General features: G+C 42.2%; 1 protein-coding gene across 1 annotated transcript in view; it reads right to left on the reverse strand.

The window, feature by feature from the left end:
- PPM1H (protein phosphatase, Mg2+/Mn2+ dependent 1H) overlaps positions 1-23,585 on the reverse strand; it is a 298,650-nt gene that overhangs the window by 188,002 nt on the left and 87,063 nt on the right. The window contains exon 2 of the mRNA XM_017510193.2: positions 7,763-7,928. Coding sequence (XP_017365682.1) covers positions 7,763-7,928 — 166 coding nt within the window. The remainder of the gene's footprint in view (positions 1-7,762; positions 7,929-23,585) is intronic.

Here is a 23,585-nt window from a genome sequence, read left to right on the forward strand (position 1 = left end):
AGCTACCCCAAGGAAAACTAAAACTACCTTCAGGCTATGTATATAAGTTGTATACAAAACATTAATGAATTTTGTGTTTAAACTTGGATCTCATTCCCAAGATACCTCATTATGGATATGCAATATTCCAAAATCTGAAAAAACCTGAAATCCGAAACACTTCTGGTGTCAAGCATTTTGGATACGGGACATTCAGCCTATATGAGGTTAAATGAGTATTGGCAAGGCATTAAAATCAGTGTCTGGTACACAAGTGCTGAGTGTTATTTATGTTTTCTTTTTTAAAGAAGAAATGAAAGAAGAAAATAAAGTTTATTGCCCTTGACAATGTTCTTCCCACTTAAAGCTGTGGGAAGTCAGATTATAAGTGAAGCAAGAAGAAATTCCCATCTCAACATGATTTATTTTCCTTGCACCTTACATTTTGCCACAGTGGGAAACTATAGTGGAACCATGTTGTGTTCTCAGCTACTATGTACATCTTGGTCCAAACTGGTCTTCAGAGTAACCCAACACCCCCCAAGAAGGAACCTTTTTTTTTTTTTTTGGAGACGGAGTTTCGCTCTTCTTACCCAGGCTGGAGTGCAATGGCGCGATCTCGGCTCACCGCAACCTCCGCCTCCTGGGTTCAGGCAATTCTCCTGCCTCAGCCTCCTGAGTAGCTGGGACTACAGGCACNTCTCCTGCCTCAGCCTCCTGAGTAGCTGGGACTACAGGCACACGCCACCATGCCCAGCTAATTTTTTGTAGTTTTAATAGAGACGGGGTTTCACCATATTGACCAGGATGGTCTCGATCTCTTGACCTCGTGATCCACCCGCCTCGGCCTCCCAAAGTGCTGGGATTACAGGCTTGAGCCACCGCACCCAGCCAGGAAGGAACCTTTAAAGGTACTCTAGCTGACAGCAGCCTCTTCAATTCCTGGTTGTAAAAGCACCCATCTTAATCACTGGCAAGAGTTCTATGTCCCTAGAACTAAAAGATAACAGTTTTGAAAGAAACCAGTGCATTCCTGCTTTAAAAAATCTGGCCAGGCGTGGTGGTTCATGCCTATAATCCCAGCACTTTGGGAGGCCAGGGCAGGTAGATCACTTGAGGTCAGAAGTTCAAGACTGGCCTGGCCAACATGGTAAAAGCCTGTCTTTACTAAAAATACAAAATTAGTTGGGCATGGTGGCGTGTGACTGTTGTCCCAGCTACTCGGGGGGCAGAGGCAGGTGAACTGTTTGAACCTGGGAGGTGAAGGCTGTAATGAGCTCAGATTATGCCACTGCACTCCGGCCTGGGTGACAGAGTGAGACTCTGGCTCGAAAAAAACCTAAGAAGAGAAGAAAATAAGTTCTTATTTTCTTCACATGTGCAGAACAAAGAACACAATCTTAGTATAATAAAATGACGTGAATGAAAGACGGCTCCTATTGCATTGTGACAGCTGACGTCATTGCAGGGAGCCAACTGCCTGAGGAGGGCCGAATATTCCAAAAGCCTGCTGTTGTAGAGCCAGAAGCAACCTTCATTTCATGTTTTGGGGGTGAAAGAGTTCTAAAAAACAAACAAACAAAAAAAACCCCAGAAGAATAGAATGGCAAAATCTCAGTACAGAAAGTTGAAATAGTCCCTGTCTCATTTTCCTCTTGGCTCTTCCCGCCCCATTTTGATCCTATTTGCTTAGAGTTCCCACAGTGCTGCCCCATCCTCTGCTGAGAAAGATAATCAGCTTTCCTCTCCCCTGCTGATGGTCTTGGCCGAGATGCTGACACAGCCATCTCCTGTTATTGTAATTAGACACTGAACTAGCAGATACTGAAACCGCACACTTTGATGTGTTTTGACTAAATTAAACAACACAAGGGTGCTCCTAAGGAAGCAGACTTGGAATGCATGTGTTCAGAAGTCCAGTCTCAAGCCAAAAACAGTCTGTTCTAAATAGGGAGTCAGATGTGGGTAAAAAAACATGTCCTGGTTATGGCCGCAATACCCTAAATATTTCCCACCCAAGCAACTTATGTAAGTACACGTACTTCTTATCTGAATACTAGATTATGACATACCTTTAAGAGTGATCTCTTTCTCTTTCTACAGAGAAGTCACCTGGTACCCTCCTCATCTCATTCCTGGAATGACTCAATATTTGAGAACTAAAAAGCAAAAACTCTTGGAAAAGCTGTGTTTTCACCTGGGCTGGCAATCAGTATGATAAATAAAGACTCTTTATAACCTTCCAAGTCAAAAGAAAGAAGACCTAGCAATGCTGATTCATGTTCTCAAATCTTGAGCTGGTGAATTAAAAAGCCTTCTGTGGGAGTCAGGAGGCCACCGAGAATAAGGTATTGTCCTCAACAAGCTTACACCAGCTTTCCTAAGAGACAGTCTTATGAAAGTGTCTTGGAAGTGCTAGAATTTTAGATTTCCTTTCTTCCTGGCCACCCATCCTATGTCGCCAAATCAGTACTCAGAGGTTAGGCATGTAAGAGGCTTACACATTACCACCGAGTACCTATTTGCTGTCTGCCAGACTGTGAGCTTATAGCTGTTCACACTAAGTTAATCAAAAATGATCCAGGCACAGGAAGAGTTCCACCTTCACTGGTCACTGAGAACATCATTCTCTACCATAGTACATACCCGCTTCATCAAATATCTCAAAATGTTGCTTTTTTTTTTGAGATGGAGCATTGCTCCACCCAGGCTGGAGTGTACTGGCAAGTGATCTCAGCTCACTGCAATGTCACCTCCCAGATTCAAGCAATTCTCCTGCCTCAGCCTCCCAAGTAGGCTACAGGTGCCTACCACCATGCCGGGCTTTTTTTTTTTTTTTCTATTTTAGTAGAGACGAGGTTTCACCATGTTGCGAAATCCTGAGGCTGGTCACCAACTCCTGAGCTCAGGCAAAAAAAAAAAAAAGAAAAAGAAAAGGTCGTCTTATTGTCTCATTGCTACCCAGCTACCATACTGCCACTCAATGTAAGCTTTGTCATCAAACATAAAGTCACACTTGTACTGAAATCCTCTGTACATCACTGATGTTCCTAACAAATAAAAAAATCCTGTAGCTTTTTCATTGTAAATTTCATGTTATTTTATTAAAACTTTTAGGTTTTCTTTAATCTCCAAGGAAGGTGAAGGTATATTATACATGAAAGAAGTCTTTTGAAAACACATATTCTGACTTTACTAAATTTACAGGGACAAAAGAGGTCAAGAAACGAGGGAGAAATTAAGCAGATGTATTCCAGAGGGAGTTCATGCATTTTCGGCGTGCCAAACTTCACGCCTGTCAACTCTGTTTGCAGATAAAATCGTGATGTCATTATTTATCCTGTTGTTCCATTTTTTGCTTATAACATTGTATGTCTGCTTTTTCCATCCTTATCTTTCTCGATCACTCTGTGGCCCATGGCATAGATACCTTTCCTCTTCACAATACCTCTCTCTTCTTGGAGTTTCCAGAACCCCACCGTCATCAGGTTTCTATTATGCGTTTTTATACTTTCTGTGTGACCTAAGCCACATCTGTGGCTTCAACTATAATCTTAGATCTTGTAACTCCTTAAATCTAAGCCTCCTGAGGCTTGCTCACGAGCTCCAAACCTTTATTTCTAATTTCCTACAAAACACTTCCACCTGGAAAGGTAGACTCAGAATACTCAAAACTCAAGTCATCATCTCTGCCCATCCCCTTACCACCCAGTGGTCCACTTTTCAATGACCACAACCTAGTGGCTGAAGCCTGGCATCCTCATCTTCTCCCTGCTCCATGCGGTTGGTCATCTGGTCACTTCAACTGTATCTCTCACTTAATCTCTTCTGAGCCTGTCCCTTGCACTGATCAGTGTCTTATTTTAAGCCCTTGTCATTTCTCCCCCATATTTCTATAAGAGCCTCGTCACTAGCATCCCAGCCTCCAGGTTTGGACCCCTGGCCTTCCCAAGTCAGCCTTCCCACTGCCATCACTGTCTTGAGTCATCGTGCCCTTGTCTAAAATCATTTGGTTAAAATCCCAGCTTATTATGGTGTGTGATGACCTTGTGATGCCTGCTTGCTCTTCCTGTCTTGCCCACCCTCCAAAAGGCCACATATTTTCCAAAACACGGGAAGACATGCCTCATGTACTCTTATGCCAACCTGTCTTTGCCTATACATGTTCCTTCTCTCAGAAACCCTCATTTCTCTTATTTGCTTGGTTCACTCCTATTCACCTTCCAGGACCTCAGCTCAAATGTCGATTTCCCAAGGAAGTCTTTCCTAACTTCGCTTATCCCCTTCTCCTTGGGTGTTCCCCAAATTGCCAGTGACCAATCTGTCAGACTTCTCTACAACCTGAGCTTTTTCATCTGGCTCTGAAAACTCACTTCATTTTAATACGACTGCCAATGACTCTCCCCCTTGGACTCTGCACTAGGAGGATGGGAACTATATCGTGTTTTGTCTCCTTATCCCCAAAACTCAGCGTGCAGACTCAGGGTTCAATACAGTCGGTGGGTGAAGGAATAGATTCATGGGGATGGGGGAGGTTACAATCTGCTTTATCTGTCTCTGCAGATGTTTTCTTGCCCTAAGCGGTGTACTCTCACCATCCTTTCCTAAGTGCTACCATAATTGAGTTTTACCACGAAGGGAATGCCTTCTAGATGGGAAAAATCAGTGGCCTCTTCTAACCAGTGTCCAGTGTTCTCTGCTAGTAAATCACAGAAGTGGAAGCTAAAGTCTTGACGGTGACCTTCAATGTCCTTCCAGACTGGTTCACTCCACTCCTATGACTTTTCTGACAACATTTCCTGCAATCTAGGCTTTACTACATTTCCGCTCCAACCACACAGACTTCCTTCCTAAACTCTGAGAACACAGGGCTGGCTCCCACCTTAGGGTCTTTGCAATTGTCCAGAATGGTAAAATCTTCTTCCTCCAAAAGCTACAATTTCAGGTCTTTGCCCAAACATCACCTTCTCAGCGATGCCTTCTTTAACTACCCCTGGTCCCCTCAGATTTCCAATATTCTGGGTTCTCCACTTTGTTTTTTCATCTCCATGGTGTCTATCGTCTGGCACACTATATATTTTAATTGTCTCTATGAACGGAAACTCCCTCTAAGAAGGGATTCTGTCTGTTTCATTCCCTGCCAAATCTCCAGCATCCAGTTTCTCAGTACACAGCAGGTGCTCAGTGATTTATCTTCCACACTAGGTAATGGTTTTCAAGTTGTTACAAAGCAGCACAAACAAAAAAACAACAAAACAGACAACCCAATTTTTAAAATGGGCAAAGGACTTGAATAGACATTTCTCTGAAGAACATATACAAAGGGCCAATACACAATGAAAAAATGCTCAGCATTACTAATTATTTGGGAAATGCAAACCGAAACTACAGTGAAATACTACCTCACACCCATTAGAATGATTACTGTATTAATGAAAAAACAGAAAACAACAAGGGCTGGTGAAGACGTGGAGAAACAGGAACCTCTCTCCGTTGTTGGTAGGAATGTAAAATGGTGCAGCCACTGTGGAAAACTATGGCAGTCCCTCAAAAAATCAGGCAGAATTATCATCAAACAGATTCATCAAATCCTCCCTCTAGGTATACATACAGCCCAAAGAATTGAAAGCAGGAACTCAAAGAGGTATTTGTTCACCTATGTTCAGAACGGCATTATTCAGAATAGCTGAAAGGTAGAAAAATTCTGTTTCACATTACAACATGGGCAAAACCTTGAGAACGTTATGCTAAGTGAAATAAGCCAGGAACAAAAAGGCAGATATGGTATCATTCTACTTATGTGATGTGTCTGCAGTGGTCAACTCAGGGAGACAGGAAACAGACTGTCACCAGGGCATGAAGGGAGAAAAAGGGAGAGTTCGTGTTGAATGAATACAGAGTTTCAGTTTGAGAACCTGAGAAAGTTCTAGAGATGATGATGGTGATGGTTGTACAAACGTGAATATACTTAATGATACCGAACTATATGCCTAAAATTGGCAAATTTGTCTTAAACTCAGTAAGAAGCCTAATAGGTAAGACAGAAGTGAAGTTCCCGCGGCTGGAGCCGGAATGGAGCCCCAGGGTTCTCCACTCTGCTGGCTTCTCGCTCTTGGAAAACGGACCCCACCACGATTGGGAACCACCACAGAAGAAGGTCAAAGCTTCATCCCAAAGTGCTTATGCACTGGTTTCACTGTTTTTAAGGGCAAGAAGTTAAAATGTCACCCCGACTCCATCTCTATAGGGAACTTAGTAAAAAGGAAAAATGCCATCACCAACTGGCCTTGGGCCAAATGTCAACACGGACTGATTTGTAGAGAGACGGCTTTACTAAACCCCAGCAGCAGGGGGAAAGCAGCAGGGGGAACAGCAGCACTAGGTCACCGGCGCTCATATCCCGTGATTGTGGACACCTCACACTTTCCGAGCCCCTTCCCAAAGTAACACTCGTCAAGCCAATCCTGTCAAGTAGGTATGAAAAGAATTGTGTAATCTCCAGTTCACAAGTGAAGAAACATAAAGTTCAGTCACAGAGAATAGCCGAAATGGGACTGACCTCAGGATAATAGTCACTAACACTTATTACGGATTTATTAAGACACTTGCTCGACATTTTTCCATGGACTGTTGGAGTTCATATTTCCAATCAGCCTCCTTCTACCATTGGGTACTCTGCTGTTATTCCTTTGCAGAGTCGGCAAACTAGGCTCAAAGAACAACCATCCCAATATTAAGTAGCTAAAGTGGTAGACTGCACAGTCACCTCACTCCAGGGCCTCTGCACCTAACCATCACCATTCTACACTGTCCATCTGGGCCCTCAGCTCTGGCTCTTTGGAAAAGACCTTCCTTCAAACTAGAAAACACATATGACTGATAAAGTCCCCTAAGTCAACTCTAAATTAAACTAGTACTAACAAAATAATAATTATTATTCCCTGAGCATAGTTGCAATGAGACACTATTGCTAAAAGTAAGAATAGATTCCTAGATTTTTTAAAATCCTATGAAAATTTTTACACAAAAGTGTCCTCAAGATGATCAGAATGAATAGTCACATTTGGGTCTGTCCATTCTGTGTCTCCTGATTTTCCCAGGAAACATCTCTCTATAAATCAAATCATCTCCTGGCAGACAGAGTGTTGATGACTCCTCGACCTTTGCTGAGAGCTTCTTCAGAGGTTTCTGAGGAAATGTCTGTTTTATTTTCCCGAAACTGGAGATAGGAGAAATATTTTGTGGTTTTTCAAGAGTGTTCAGTCTGCAAGGCCACCCCATGGGCTGCAAGAGTTTTGGGCCAACTGGAATAGGTATTAATTTGGAAGAACGTCAGGCACAGGCTGCAAATGGGTGACTATCATGGGCAGGCAAGGAAGAGAAAAGGGCGAGTCACGCCAGGGCTTGAAACAACAGCTGGAGTTACTTCCACCCCTCATGAGATGCTTTCAGACTATTTCCTTACAAAGACCTAGAAGTGGCTCCTTTGAAACCATCAAACATTGTATGAATATGTCAATGATTACCACAAGAGCTAGATACATACGGTGTGGGTGTTTCATTTACTTTATGTTAAAAACCTAATCACAAGCTCATCATACATGTGTCACCTCCAGCTTGGAATGTGTGATTCCCCAATAATAGGCCCGCCACCCAACTAACTCAGGGGACACTGCTTTCTCACTTCCATTCCAGACTCAGGGGAAGCCCTAATGTCTTCCAGTGGGACCACAGTGTGTGCCATTCCTCTCACCTGAAACCCAAGGATCAAGAAGGGTCTTACCGAGTTCTCCTTCAGCTGCAGCCCTTCCCCATTGGGAAGGGAGGACCGTCTCTTGGAGGAGTTCCTGTTTGGGGTTGAGGTCATGGCCCCTGCCTTCTTCTTCACTGTGAGCACTTCACAGCTGGCTTGGTCTTCATTGTGTGTGCTCTTCCCAGCATTGATAACCCTGGAGAAGAAGCCAGAAAAGCTGGTCAGACAGAATGATAAAGCTGAGAGCACAGTCCCTTGTCAAGGGTCAGCCAAGACAGTCTCTACAACTGGCCCAGAACTACAGCCCAGCTGAATGCAAAGAACATTATGGTCTTCATATTTTATGTTCCCAAATTAATGAATTTTTCAAAAAATGGAACTATGTTAGCACTCATTAAAATATATACTGAGGCCGGGTGCGGTGGCTCAAGCCTGTAATCCCAGCACTTTGGGAGGCCGAGGCGGGTGGATCACAAGGTCAAGAGATCGAGACCATCCTGGTCAACATGGTGAAACCCCGTCTCTACTAAAAATACAAAAAATTAGCTGGGCATGGTGGTGCGTGCCTGTAATCCCAGCTACTCAGGAGGCTGAGGCAGGAGAATTGCCTGAACCCAGGAGGTGGAGGTTGTGGTGAGCTGAGATCGTGCCATTGCACTCCAGCCTGGGTAACAAGAGTGAAACTCTGCCTCAAAAATAAATAAATAAATAAATAAAATAAAATAAAATATATACTGAGGAAGTTGTTTTGAGACTGTTCACCTTCACAGGTGTCTGACAGATGTGATCAACTCCGCTGACCCATTCTAGTCAAAACTCACAAGGCAATCACTCTTGCAGGTTAAGGATGGCGAATTTTTTGGCAATTGCAATGAAGACAGATAATCTGGCTCAGGGAATTCTGTTTCACTTCTCCAAGTGATAAAGAACAAAACCTTCATCAATCTTATCAAAGTACATGGTAGTCATTTACAGCATGTCATAAAAATTCAAGGTAACAGAGAACCGTATTTCACTACTGTCACACCCATTTTTGCTTTATACAAAGGCAAGCGAATGGATCAAAGGTTTACTCTTTTAAAACTATTTTTAACCTCTTATCTTTTTTCCTGTGGAATAACACTTATCACACTGGGCTATAGGCGCTCTGATTTGGACACCAAGACATATAATAATAGTAACATGGCATGTTGACACTGCTTTGCTCTAATGACTAAATGTTTTAAGCACAGAAACGCTTCAGGAACACATGCTCCATCATTCCTGCACCTTTTTCTCTATCAGATGACTATAGCATCAACTCGTGCTTCTGCACCAGTTTCTTCTTGAGTCATTAAGCAGCAGCTAAAACAGATTTCCTTAAAGAGATTTCTCCTTGATCTGCCACTGCCTGTGTTTCCTTCCTAAAACTTCAATAATGTCGCAGTACTGACAGAATGAGTGTGGAGTTTATAGAACTCAGTAGTGAGGAAAGAAAAGGGTTTCTCTTTTTAAGGTAAGCTAAATAAAAATTCGCTTTATAAGTGTGGGTGTGTACACTGCTCTATTAATTGAGTTTCACAGCCTCCTCATAGTTAAAATTATTTGCAAATGACTTTTTAAAAAACCTTTTCATTCTACAATAATTATAGCCTCACAGTAAACTGCAAAAATAGTACACAGTCCCATGTATCTTTTGACCAACTCCCCAAACGGTAACATTTTATGTAAGACAGTACAATATCAAAACCGAGAAAATGACATTAATACAATACTCTCACCCAGACTCTTGACCTTATTCAAATTTCACCAGTTCTTACATCAAATAGCTTTTAGTACTAAAAACGGTATCAATCTCCGTAAGCCAACACCCACATGGCACAACCAAATAGGAAATGGAAAGCAAATTGAGACTTGAGTGCCGTAAGATCTAAGCAAGCGTGTTTCAAGCACGCTTCTGTCAAACTCTGGGATTCTACTGAGGCATTTCAGACATTTTCACATTTTGCTTTTTAAATGTATACGGATTTTTAAAAATGCACTAATTTAAAAATTCATTCCCATCTGTACATGTGAACAAATACATGCTGGTTAATACACTTTGGGCGGCTTTAGCATAGTAAGAAATCCAGCTTTTCTCTTCAACCAACCATATCATTGATTGGAAGGAGAATTATTTTTTAATTACTATTTGCAATTACTTATCTGCAAGTTCTAACAAAAAGATCTTATTAGTCATCTATTTGCTCAATTTCAAATTTCTGTATTAATCAAAATTGCTTCACTGGTCTTACTGGGTTTACTATGAATTTCAACTTGAGAGCACACGCGCGCACACACACACACACACACACACACAAATATATATATATATATATATATATATATTTTTTTTTTTTTTTTCCTTTTCTTTTCTTTTTTGAGACAGAGTCTCACTCTGTCACCCCGGCTAGAGTGGAGTGGTACAATCTTATTGCAACCTCCACCTCCCGGGTTCAAGTGATTATCCTGTCTCAGCCTCCCAAGTAGCTGGGACTACAGGAACGCATCATCACATCTGGCTAAATTTTTGTATTTTTAGTAGAGACGGGGTTTCACCATGTTGGCTGGGCTGGTCTCAAACTCCTGCCTCAGGTGATTCACCCACCTCGGCCTCCCAAAGTGCTGGGACTACAGGTGTGAGCCACAGCACCTGGCCAACTTAAGCATATTTTTATAAACAAAGCCTACGTTTAGTCATTTCACATATTACAGTATTTCCCAAGATTTGTCTTTAAATAGACTTTGCTTACAAAGTTTGACAATGATTGTCCCGAGGCCTGCGTAAGGATTTGGGCATCCTTGCTGATCGAGGTCAGACTGGCCTGGAGTGCTTATCACACCCTCTCAGGGGCTGAGGGCTAGGGAGAGGGATGATTCTATGTCTGTTTTCTTGCCCCATCTCCACCGTCTCTCCTCTAAGGAAAGACATTTTCATATGGCTTAAGGATAAAATGTAAATACTGACGACACAATGAGGCTACCTGCATGATAATGATTAATTCTACCACATTTACTGCCGGTGCTAAGTAAGTTACCCCAGGCTCCACAGCCGGGAAGTGGCACAGCTGGGATTCAGAATGAGCCTACCTTGACCCCTAACCCAACCTCTTCCAACCTTGTGGACATCAGTCTGTGACACGCTGAGCTGGACTGTGGGGTAGCACAGAATAAGCAAATCAAGCAAGGTCTGGGCCAGGCCTGAGAGGAAGGGGAGTGATTTCTTTGCATCTCTGTCTATTGGAGGAGTCTGGGCAAAGGCCCAGGAAGGGGGAAAGAACAGGTGGCTCAGATCTGCCTGTCCTTAGACAAGCTCAAGCTATCCAGGCCAAGTCACTAGGGGGCTTGCTGCTGAAGCTCACAGTACAGAACATGCATTCGTCTGGAGCATCCCTTTCACATCTCTCCTCAGAGAAGCAAGCCAGGCAGGAGAGGGAGGTACGAAAGACCACCTGCCTCCTCCCAGTCACTGGGGACAGCGAATTCCCAAGCAACATGTTTGGGTGCATTGTGTACTGGATGATGTTGGACCACCCCGGTGTCTCAAATGAGTGCCTTCCCTGGGGAAAGCTCGATCAGAGGTTCAGCTGGGAAAACTTGTTCACGACGACCATCCCTCCACACTGTCTTCCGTGCAAGATCCCTGGCTGCTATTTCCAGAACTTGGCATCACTCTGACCACTGGCACCTAATCCTGGGTTGTAGAAAGGTGTTTTTTCCTTTGGGCTTTGTTTTTTGAACCAAGAAAGCATCACTGATCTCCAATAGCTACATGCCAGGCTGACTCATCCACCACTGCTTCCCGCAGACAACAAAGCTGCTATAATTACATAAATCACGAATCCCAGTCCCCTTAATGTGCTTCGTCTCCTGTCTTTCTCCCAGTGGTTATCAAACACCAAAGATGACCTAACTTCAGCAAGAGGTCTTAGAAACTTCCCTGTACGCATATGAGAAACCGGTGACCCGCAGGACGGTGACTGGCACGAGGTCACACAGCTAAATGTGAACACACTTTCGAGTTCTGAGAGCTTTCTGCTTCAGCTCTCAGGTTGTTTTATTTTCCTATTGTGCGTCTATTCTTGTCAGTGCTTGGTTCAGAGGTCTGTCCTGCAATGACTCAAACCCAGAGAATTGTGAAAGAACAATGACCGGAGCCCTGACTTTGCTGTTTCATGTTGAATACAGCTTACGAATACCACTCATGAAGTATCAGACAGTCGGAAATGTCAATCTAATGGGAAGATGGCGGTCCCACCTCTGCAAGCCTGTTTTGTCAGAAACAATGACCATTCAGATGATAAAATATTAATTTAAATATATAAATTTTAAATATCAATTTAGAATCCGTTTAAAAAACCAACACAGCTCTTATCCCTTATATTATCTGAACTTCCCTACTCCACACAGCTTTAGTAGAAAAGCCTCCTCTTCTCAATCTTCTTTGGCTTTAACAAGTTTGACCGGTATCAAGTTGAACATTTTATTTTGCACTTCAAAGGTAAAATTCTTTATTTACTAAATATAAACAAAATCTTTAATTTTATAAAAAGTAATTGAAAAAAACTTTGCTTCCCAAGCTGAGAAGCAGCACGCTGTTGCAGATTCAACAGCTTCCTCAAAGGCAGGCAGGTGTGGCAAAGACACCACTCCCTTGCTGTACACTCCAGCATCACGTCAGTACCACGTGGAGCCAACCAGAAGGAAGACTGTACTATCTACATTCTTGGCCTAAACAATACTTACACATGATGCTTATTTTGAAGGCTTTAAAAAAAAATGCTGGCGGACCATGGATCATCATACCTTCGGTCACATTATTTTTCAATTTACAAAGAGGGAATTTTTCTTGAAATTAAACTGGAGGTAATAAGTCATGGTAGTTTTTAACAAAAACTATCTCCCTAGAATATAGCACATAGCAGATGCTCAACAAATATTTACTGAATGAATTTGACAGAATCAACTCTGCTACTTCCTAGATGTAGATAATAGTATCTCACATTTTTTGAGAACTATGTATGTGTCAGAGACCCCTGTTAGTATTTTATAGAAAGTAATTAACTCATTTCATCCTCCTGTCAACTCTATGAGGTAGCTGCCACTGTTATTCCCTTTGTAAATGAAGTCACAGCCAGTGACTGGCAGAGTAGGCTGGTCAAGTTACCTGACTTTGTAAATCTCAGTTCCCTAGCTGTACTTAATGGATTAAATTCTATGACTTACTAAAATTGTGTGTGTGTGCCTGTGTGTGTGTGTGCATATGTGTGTGTGCACGCGTGTGTGTGTTTCTGTGTGTGTGTTGGGGAGGGGGTCTTTAGTCATCACAATTAAAGACATGAGTAATTTTGAAGTTTGGATTAAATTCAAGTAGGAAAAATGTTAGAGGTTGAAGGGGAAGCATAGCTACTGTCTCCTCAATATGTAAAGTTTATACCCAGTTTATTCAACTCTTAGACAACAACAAGACACATCTTTGCCATTTAATGTGGCAAAGTTAAATTTATTTATGCACTGCTTTAACCTACCAGCCTACCTTCAATTGAACCAAAACACCTAAGATTTTCCCCCTTGTAAACATATGCAAACACAGGCCTTTAAAAACTTGAAAGTAAAAAATCTTGTATTTGTATCAGATATAGCTTGAAATTATAACCTAAATCTCAGCCATAAACATGGAATGAGATCATAGCAATAGCAGAATCTACTTTAAAAAAGCCAACAACTCATTCTGTGTTACCATGATACATACACTTGGAAAACTCATTTTTTTTCTATTTGTAAAATACTCTATTTTTTTTTTTGGTGTAATCAATGCCACCTCAATTTCAGCAGAAAAGTCTTGCTTTTAGACGGAACTGTTAAATTGTCAAGTTATCTGCTCATCTGATGACATGGCACTTAGAAAGCATCCCTATCACCAAACACAAAGTATCTCAAATATTCTCACGTAGTGAGTCCTGACACAAAGTCCCTGGGCACCAGAACAGTTTTCAGCAGATTTACAGAAGACAGCCAATCAACAAAGGGCAGATTAGACATTTTTTTGAAGGTTTCCCATGTGCCACATACGGTGCTGAATACTTCACAGGTGGCAATGTCACTCAACACCAACGCCCTCTCCCTCCCCAGCATGAGGCACTCAGCATAGTGCAGAAGGCAGGAACATGGACAATGGTCAGAGAGACGTGGTTCAAACTTGGTCTCTGTTCATTACTAGCTCCAGCTGTGTGTTCTTAGGCAAATTACTTTCTTCCCCTAAAATACGATTAATAGTTACTTCCCATCAGAAAAAGAGTTGTGAGAACTAAATGCTCTAGCATGAAAAGTATTTGATGAGTGTCTGGTACATAGTGAGCACTCAAAATATGTTATTTAATAATACACCAAACGCAAAGCTAGTTGCCTCTTCTGTCAGGACCCGGGGACGTTATCCAGCCATGCCAGTTAGAGGAGAATCTCCTCCTTCCTCTCCGTTTCCATCAGCATCCCACTGCCTTCCTCAGGAACACACGGCCAGACATCCAGAGCCTTCAGAGACGTGACACTTCCCAGAACAGGGACCTGCTCTGAGCCCTCTTCTCAAGCCACATATGTGACCGTGGTCTGTACACAGGAGAACACCTGCATGGTTCTGAACATGCTGCTTCCAGATTCCCACCCAGATCTGCCCTCTCACACCTGCTCTGGGCCCCCAGGCTCCTGCACTCAGAAGCACAGGTGTCAGAAGCACAGAAAAAGGCAAAATAGAGAATATTGCTTTGTGGTTATTGTTGTCTTGCTTTGTTTTCAAGGAAATATAAAGGCCTTGACGGTTTAGGCTACAGAGTTTACACTAAGTGTTCATGCTGGTTAGCAGACAGTATTCACAAATGTTTAAGGAGAGGTGCCTCATGAGGGCCATCAGGTGAATGTGAGATTCCTATATAACTAGGAGGTAGACAGTAAAATAGTGCAGGGGGCGGGGGATAAATAACTTACTGAAGACCAAGTAAAGCTATCAATTATAAAAATTCACTTTTCCGACCGGGCACGGTGGCTCACGCCTGTAATCCCAGCACTTTGGTAAGCTGAGGCAGGCAGATCACCTGAAGTCTGGAGTTTGAGACCAGCCTGATCAACATGGAGAAACCCCATCTCTACTAAAAATAAAAAATTAGCTGGGTGTGTTGACACGTCGGTAATCCCAGCTGTTCAGGAGGCTAAGGCAGAAGAATCGCTTGGACCTGGGAGGCGGAGGTTGCGGTGAGCCAAGGTCGTGCCATTGCATTCCAGCCTGGGCAACAGGAGCAAAACTCCATCTCAAAAAAAAGAAAATTCTCTTTTCCAGGTAACCTCTTGGGCAACGTCTCATGTGGTTCTCTCATGTGGTTACCGGCCATGCAGATGGGCTGAAACATAAGGACAACTTAATTCCTAGCTGCAATAATAACCTTTCATTCTTGGGGTGCTGAAAAACCACAGCTCTGACCAGGAACCTAAGCCTTTGATAATAGCCATCAGGATGGCCAGTCAGAACATCCATCAAGAACAGCTTCTCCCAGAGGGTTTCAGCTGGCTCCGGGTGGCAGGGGACAAGCGGCCATCCCAGCCTGTTCACAATCCGTGACTAGGGAGGAGAAAGGATGGTAAACAATGAATTTGCTTTGGTGTTTGGCTTTCACATTTTGGAAGGTGGCTAAGTAACATCTCATGACTTGTGTGGTCACGTGGCCAGGCAGTCTAAGTGCCATCTTGTGGAGGAAGTCGTGTGGTAAAGGCAAATTAAACACAGGCTAGGAAGAGGTCCTTCAGTCACCCCCCAACCTTACACCCTCTGGCTCCCAGGCTCTGTCTGTGGCTAAGAGCATTGACCAACAAGGGGTTGCAAACTGCGGTCTCAAGAGCCACATTCTGCCCACAATCAGATTAGTATTTTAAACATTTTTGTCCACAAAGTGTTCATTAAAAAGTAAATTAGTTGCCAATATTTTAAAATTGGGATATTTACATTAAAAATCTTAATTTTTCAGTTTCTTTTGAAAATTAATACATCCAGCTGCACACGTCACACTCTTGAGTGACGACAATCAGCTGGCCCTGAGGGGAGGCTGGCCCCTATGAGAAAGAACATGTCCTTGCTAGTTTACCCCAGATCTTACTCCATCTACTTTTGTCACTGAAGTGACCAGCCTGGCCTCAGGGGCATTTAAATCTGTAACCTTGCAGTTAGATCTCTGTGACTTTATGAGTAAATCCAAAAAGTAGATACATAGTATATGTTGATTAAAATAATTATTTAGAAAATATTTATTGTATAACCATAGGGATAAGTCAAGATGACAAGGACATGGTTTCTACTCTCAAGGAGCCTATAGTCATCTATTTTAGTTTTAGTCCTTCTGAGTTTCAGACACAAAATACCACTCATGGCTGTAATCCCAGCACTCTGGGAGGCCAAGGCAGGAGGATCATTTGAGGCCAGGAGTTCGAGACCAGCCTGGTCAATATGGTAGGACCCCGTTTCTACAAAAACAAACAAAACAAACTAAAACAAAAACAAAAACAAAAAAACACCCAGTGTGGTGGTGTGTGCCTGTAGCCTCAGCTACTTGAAAGGCTGAAGTGAAACAACTGCTTGAGCCCAGGAGAAGTTGGAGGCTGCAGTGAGCTATGACCGTGCCACTGTACTCTAGTCTAGGTAACAGAGTGAGACCCTGCCTCTTTAAAAAAAAAAAAAAAGAGCGAGAGACAGAAATTTAAAAAACAAAAAGCAAAAAACACCATAAACTGGTGGCTTACAAGCAATAGAAATTTATTTCTCACAGTTTTGAAGGCTGGGAAGTCCAAGTTCAAGACATTGGCCAATTTTTATGTCTGGTGAGGGCCCTCTTTCTGCACTCTCACTGTGACCTCACACGGCAGAAGGAACAAAGCAGCTCTCTGGGGCCTCTTTTCTAAGAGCACTAAATCCCATTCATGAGGGCTCCGTCCTCAAAACCCAATCAATTTCCAAAGGCCCCCCCTCCAAAAACCGTCACACTGGGGTAGAGGATTTCAACATATGCACTGGGAGTGGAGGATGCACACATTTAGTCTATTGGCCCTTCTCATAGAAACTACAATTTGCTTGGATTGATGCCATACTCAACGCTGATGTCGCAAGGGACTGAGAACACAGAGGAGACAAGTCAACAAAAGAAGAGTCGGGGAAAGTATCACAGATGATACTCAGGCATCTGAGCTCAGTGTTACAGATCGAAGGAAATCAACACTCAGAGAAAGGGTGAGGAAAGGTCCTCCTGGCAGAGGAACAGCCTGAGGAAACAGAAGGTGCTGTGAAGTTGATAAAGAGGTGTTGGGTGTGACCCAAGTATCGGCTCGGTGAGGGAGCTGCATCAGAACTAGACCAATGAGATTCTACAGGAAATTCATCCCGTTCGGCCTATAACCAATGGAAGAAATCTAAGATTGTCTAAACTAGAGACTGATATGATATGTTACTTTAGAAAAATAACACTTGTGGCCCAGTAGAAGATGGGTTCTAGAGGATAAATGACGAAGGAAGAACTCAGGCAGAGTCTCTTGCAATAGACCTAGCGACAACGAGGTTGTGAACCAAACATGGCTCTTGGTGAAAGGAAGAAAGAAATGAACCCAGAAGTCCTAGTAAAACCTGCTGGACATGGGTTATGAAGAAGAGAGAAAAAAGGATGAATCCCATGTTTCCAAAATGGCAGAACAAGGAGCATGAGGTGCCACTGATAATGAAGGGAGATGAGAAGACGAAACAAGCCTTGGTGGGGGGGAGTTCTGAGGGATGAGATAATGCAATTGGTTTTAGGTCAATGAACAGAGTTCAAGGTGCCAGAAATTTCTAAGTCAGCAGCTGCCAAGTTCAACGTAAACGGGGATGGCAAACGATTGCCCATGGGCCAAAGCTGGACACCGCTTGCCTCTGCACAGCCTGCAAGTTAAGAATGATTTTTATATTTTTAGTCGGTGGGTAAAATAAAGAATATTTCATGTTCACATTACGTAAAATTCAAATTTCAGTGTCCATAAATAAAGTTTGGCTGGAACACAGCCACATTCATTTATTTACATATTGTCTCTCTTTTGCTTTTCATACTATAACGGCAGAGTTATTAGTACAGTAGTTGCAACAGGGACTGTCTGGCTCACAAAGCCTAAATTATTTACTATCTGGACCTTTACAGAAATGTGTGCTGACTTCTGAACTTGCTAGTTTGAATTCTCTGAAACTGTTTTTTCAGATCAAAAACAGTTGAAGACTGACAATTTCACATGGTTACACATAATACAGAGGGGAAGCAAAAGGGAGAGATGCACGTTTGCATAGAACTTAACATGCATCTTGGCATTATTAGTAACATTAGCTGTGGATACACTCTGCTCTACCATTTGGAGGCCAGCACAATTTCTATCCCCTTCATTAACATAATTAAATAACTGAGAATGAAAAAACCAATAAGAGAAGTTATAACGTTTTCCCACATAAATGTCTGTGTTTTCCTCTTCCTATTGGTTGTTTAGAAATGAACATTTAGTATAGTAAAAATGAAAATCAGAAAGTCACCTCTGTCTGTTTCCTTTCAATAATCCTCTGGGTCTTCTTGGCAAAACCATTAATACTACCAATGTCCAACTTCCTTATTTAAATTTAAATTAGGAAGTCTGTGCTCTGTCAGATGCTGGAACAATTTCCATACAAGGCCCCAGAGCTGCTCTGTTGGAGCCAAGTAAAATCAAAATAAAGGCCAATCCAAATAAGACTTAAGTGTTGAAATTTACGTAAAATAAAGCACAAAAACGGTGTTTACAGGTTTAGAACAATATCATTTGTTTACAGCTTTTTGAATCTGTTGGTGATTAAGGAAAAAAAAGTAACGTACTGCTTTTCTAAAGACCAAGTTTTTGTTTTTTTTTTTAATTTACCAACTATATCAGTACAATCAGCAATGTGAGAAATTTTTTTAAACAAAGCAAAAGTCAGTTTCAAATATGTATTTAATAAACCCAAACTTTAAAAAGCTTGAAACTAATAAAATATGAAACCAAAAGACAGAAGTATTCTAATCTCAACAGACTTTAGATAAAATACACACATTTTTAATTGACAGATTCCTCAGAAGTCCCAGACACCACCTAGGCTTTCTCCTTGTTGCTGGATAAAGTATTGGACTACCTGGGCCTCTGGTATTTTTCTTTTAAACTTTAAAATAACACAAGAGGAATAAAGTTATACAGAAGGGGATTGTTATGTACTAGGGAGGGTTTTAAGCCCTGACTTGTGAGTTATTTTTAAAAAGGTGCTATTCATCTCCACATAGGAGTCCACTCTACCTAAACATACAGCAGAGCAGGAAACATGGGAGAGAGGGGCAGGTAGACAGGTTTTTCTCTGCTAGAAATTCAAGAAGCAGTCTCATATAGCTTTTAAGAGCAGAGACACTCTGGAACCAGACTCCCTAGGTTTGAATCCTGGATCTGCAAGTAAGTACCTGCACGACTTTTGGCAAGTTATTTCCCTGTGCCTCAGTTTTTCATAAGATGGGGATAATTAGCAGTATTTTTCTCATATGGTAGCTGACTGTTGTAAAAAAAAAAAAAAAACTGTTAAAAGTGTTTTATAGGCCAGGCACGGTGGCTCACACTTGTAATCACAGAACTGTGGGAGGCCAAGGCAGGCGGATCGTTTGAGGTCAGGGGTCTGAGACCAGTGTCAACCTGGTGAAACCCCGTCTCTACTAAAAATACAAAAATTAAATGGGCGTGGTGGCACCTGCCTGTATCTACTCAGGAGGCTGAGGCATGAGAATTGCTTGAACTGGTGAGACGGAGGTTGCTGTGAATTGAGATGGTACCACTGCACTCCAGCCTGAGTGACAGAGCGAGACTCTGTCTCAAACATAAAAACAAAAAAGAAAGAAATGGCCAGGCGAGGTGGCTCATGCCTGTAATCCCAGCACTGTGGGAGGTTAAGGCGGGTGGATCAAAAGGTCAGGAGATCAAGACCATTCTGGCAAACATGGTAAAACCCCGTCTCTACTAAAATACAAAAAATTAGCTTGGCATGGTGGCACATGCCTGTAGTCCCAGCTACTTGGGAGGCTGAGGCAGGAGAACAGCTTGAACCCGGGAGGCCCAGGTTGCAATGAGCCGAGATCCCACCGCTGCCCTCCAGCCTGGGCAATAGAACAACACTCGGTCTCAAAAAAAAGAAAAAAAAAATGCTTTACACTTAACAACTTAGTTTATACTTAACAACTTAGTTAATGCTTTTAACTGTAAATATGAGAAAGCTGTTGTTATTATCCTCATTTTATTAGCCCCATCAATGTCATATGCATGATGATTTAGGTAAATGTCCCAGGCAAGCCATTCTGGCATTTTCTTTTCTTTTTTTTCCTTTCTTTCTTTTTTTTTTTTTTTTTTCCATTTAGTCGATTTACATTTAAGGTTAATATTGTTACGGCATTTTCTTATAACAACTGAGACTTTACATTATGTACTGTGCTCACACATGATAATCTTGCAGTTAGCTGCACAACAGACTTTAATAAAACACAGGTAACACAAGAAGGAATTGTGACATGTCACATGGTTTCAGTACCTCAATATATTTTTTCCAAGGCAAGCACAGTATTTCTGCAAATGTACAGTAAGAGTGATAATTAATTTTCCCCTTACTACTTTAGTCTTTTTAAAGTACTTTAAGTGAAAACAATCTGCTTTGCAAAATCTTTACCTTTGTGTTAATTAACCTGCAGAGAAAGTTTGTTTCCAGATTAAAGACTGAATTATACATCAAGTAGCCCTTTGAAAACCATTTGTTATCTGATCAAATATTTTTACCTTTGTCCCCACAACCAGGGCAAAGCTCAGTTAACAAGCCAAGTCTCCCTAATTTACAAGGGAAAGAACATGCTAATTTAGCCCTTGAGGCCTCCGAATAACCAATCTGAGTTTCATTTTAGGCAAACTGATTTCTCTACCCTAAGAAGGCTAGACACTACAATGAGACTTTGCTATGGCCTTTGTCAACCTTAAATAATGAGATTCAGAAATTATGATTGAGTATAGAGTTTATTCCAGTGCAGTGCAAAGCTTAAGGACGGCCATCTGGGCAACACGCACTCCAAATGGATGCGATGCAGTTGGTGTTCCAAAGCCGGGAAGCTAAGGTTCCACTTACATAGGTAGAAACAATTTTAGGGGGTTGCAGTACTTTCCCTACAAAGCCAGTATATCAACATTAAGGTGATCTGCTTAGTATGGATTGCTGCATTCCAAGGAAGATTGCTTTAGTATTCCTGAGGAGGAACGATGTTTGGAGGGGCAAGTCTTACCTCTGATGCTGCTTCTCCATTCCTTATCATTTACAGGAAAAAGCAGAAATTGCACCTGCATGCTACATGACTCAGGCTACATAGCCACATTCCTCCCAAGGCTCAGAATAACTTGAAGTTCCAACAGCTTTAAGTTTTGATCATTTAATTTCATACTTTGAAGGAGACAAATGTACCAAAGTTAAGCTATTTTAAATTAGATGCTTAATATCATCCTTAAATAAAAAGGACAAGGTGGACTACCAATATATTTCCATTAGTAAGGGTAGATGTGTTCCAAAATGTTGTGTGTTGTGTGTTTCAGTTGCATTCCCCCTATCTCAAATCACAGAGCAGACAATATGCACTTAATAATACGCGTTAATTGAATGAATGAATGAACAAATGACTCATTTTGCCATAACACCCCATGGGAGAGAGACTAGAACAAAGTGTTCTAAGCTTGTCTAGTATTTCTTAAAGCTTACAATATTTGTTTGGAGTTTCTCATTTAATTTCTGCCTTCCATAGAAAAACTTATTTAATTATAAGCACCTCTACTAGAAAATGAGCTTGGGAAAAGGTTATCTGAAAGTAACCCCTAAACATTCTCCAGCAAAGAAGTGACTGATAGACGTCAGAGCCTAGAGTACCTCTTCATCCAAATTCTACCGCTGCCTTCTGCTTTATAAATAAGTGCTTGTCCTATTAACAGTTATAGCCTACCAAGAAGGCCCTGGAGGGCCAAGATGGCTTTTTTTCAACATCAAAAGACTACTGCAAAGGAGGGAAATTCCAAAGGTCTAAGGGGGACCAGGAAGCAGCAGAAAGACAATTCTGACACTATCAGATTGAAGCTACCCAGCCATGAATGAGTTCTTTCAGAAAGCGGGAATTCCCTTGCCTGGAAATGTCCAAAAGCTGGTTTATGGCCTCCGCCTCCCAGGGATACCATGAGGGTCTCTGCATGGAATGGGAAGTTCCTAAGGCTTCTTCTCCAACTGTTAAGTCTGTATCTCCATCCTCTTCTTGCCTCCATCTGCAGTTAATACAAAATCTTTACTGCTTTCAGAGCTAAAATGAATTTACATGGAACACAGTTTTAGACAAGAGGAGTGGTACTTCTTGCTGAGGTAATTCTCTGACACCTGGTAAACCATATTTAAGGTATGGCAAGTCTCCGTAAAATGGAAATTTCATGGACTTGACTTCCTGTCCCCAACAAGACCTTTAATATGGGGTGTACAAGGGAACCTCAAGTGCTGCTGTTCCTTGGGGCTGCAAATGTGGCTTGCTGTTCTTCCCCAAACAACTTTCCCTGGGACATCTTCTTTATTCCCAAGGCTTCACTTAAGATCCAGACACTAAGCATTGCCAAAATCCTATCTACAGTACAGCTCTCCGGGGTGCCTGGCCTGTGTTTACAAATACCTTTAGAGCATCTGCATTTGCATGTTGCACACATGCAAGCTGCCCAACCCTCTGCTCATTTCTCCTTCCTTCTGCTGGTTATTTCCTGTCTCAAATACCATCCTCCTTCTGCTGTGCTTTGTCTTAGTGGTCCATGAATTCCAAGGAGCATCCTTGTCCTCCCAGCTTACCACTCTCCCCACATCTAGCTTCTCAGCCTGTGGGTTTGGCCTCACGACTATGACTTACATCCCCAATTCCATGGCTTGTTCAGGCCCTCGTCACATCCAGCAAGCACCAATATATAAACGTCCTAACCTGTCACCTCTTCCTAGTAAATCCTGCACAGCATGGCCGGATGGACCTTTCTCAACTGTGAACGTGACCATGTCTCTCCCACGCTCAAGTACCTCCAAATGGACTCTGAAGATTTCAGGATAAAATTTAAACTTTTGGGCTGGGCATGGTGGCTCATGCCTGTAATCCCAGCACTTTGGAAGGCCGGGGCAGGTAGATCACTTGAAGTCAGTAATTCGAGAACAGCCTGGCCAACATGGCAAAACTGTCTCTACTGAAAAACAATATAAAAATTAGCCGTGGCAGGTGCCTGTAGTCCCAGCTACTCAAGAAGCTGAGACAGGAGAATCGCTTGAACCCGGGAGGATGAGGTTGCAGCGAGCCAAAATTGCACCACTGCAATCCAGCCTGGGCGACAAAACGAGACCCTGCCTCAAAAAAAATTTTTTTTTAAACTTTTTACTTACCAGATCAGTGTCTTCCTGATGGGCCCTCTGCTGATCCTCAGCTTCCCCCATCTGGTCTCCTTACACTCCCTCATCCTGAGCCATAATAAACAGCTTGTGGTTTACAAAAAATACCCGGTTGCTACATACCATGATTCCTTCTCACATGCTTCTCCCACCCCCTGCAATGACCTAACCTTCCTCCTGTCTGACAAACATCCCTTAGCCTTCAGCACTCAGTTTGCTAAGGCTGTTTCGCATGCACTTTATTGTTCTTAAACACTGCAGTGTAACCAGTAAGTAGCACAGTGCTCTTAGTATGGAAATCACCAGAAACTTGGACTGGTATCC

Source organism: Cebus imitator, unplaced genomic scaffold, assembly GCF_001604975.1.
Source record: "Cebus imitator isolate Cc_AM_T3 unplaced genomic scaffold, Cebus_imitator-1.0 Scaffold433, whole genome shotgun sequence".
NCBI classification, from domain to species: domain Eukaryota; kingdom Metazoa; phylum Chordata; class Mammalia; order Primates; family Cebidae; genus Cebus; species Cebus imitator.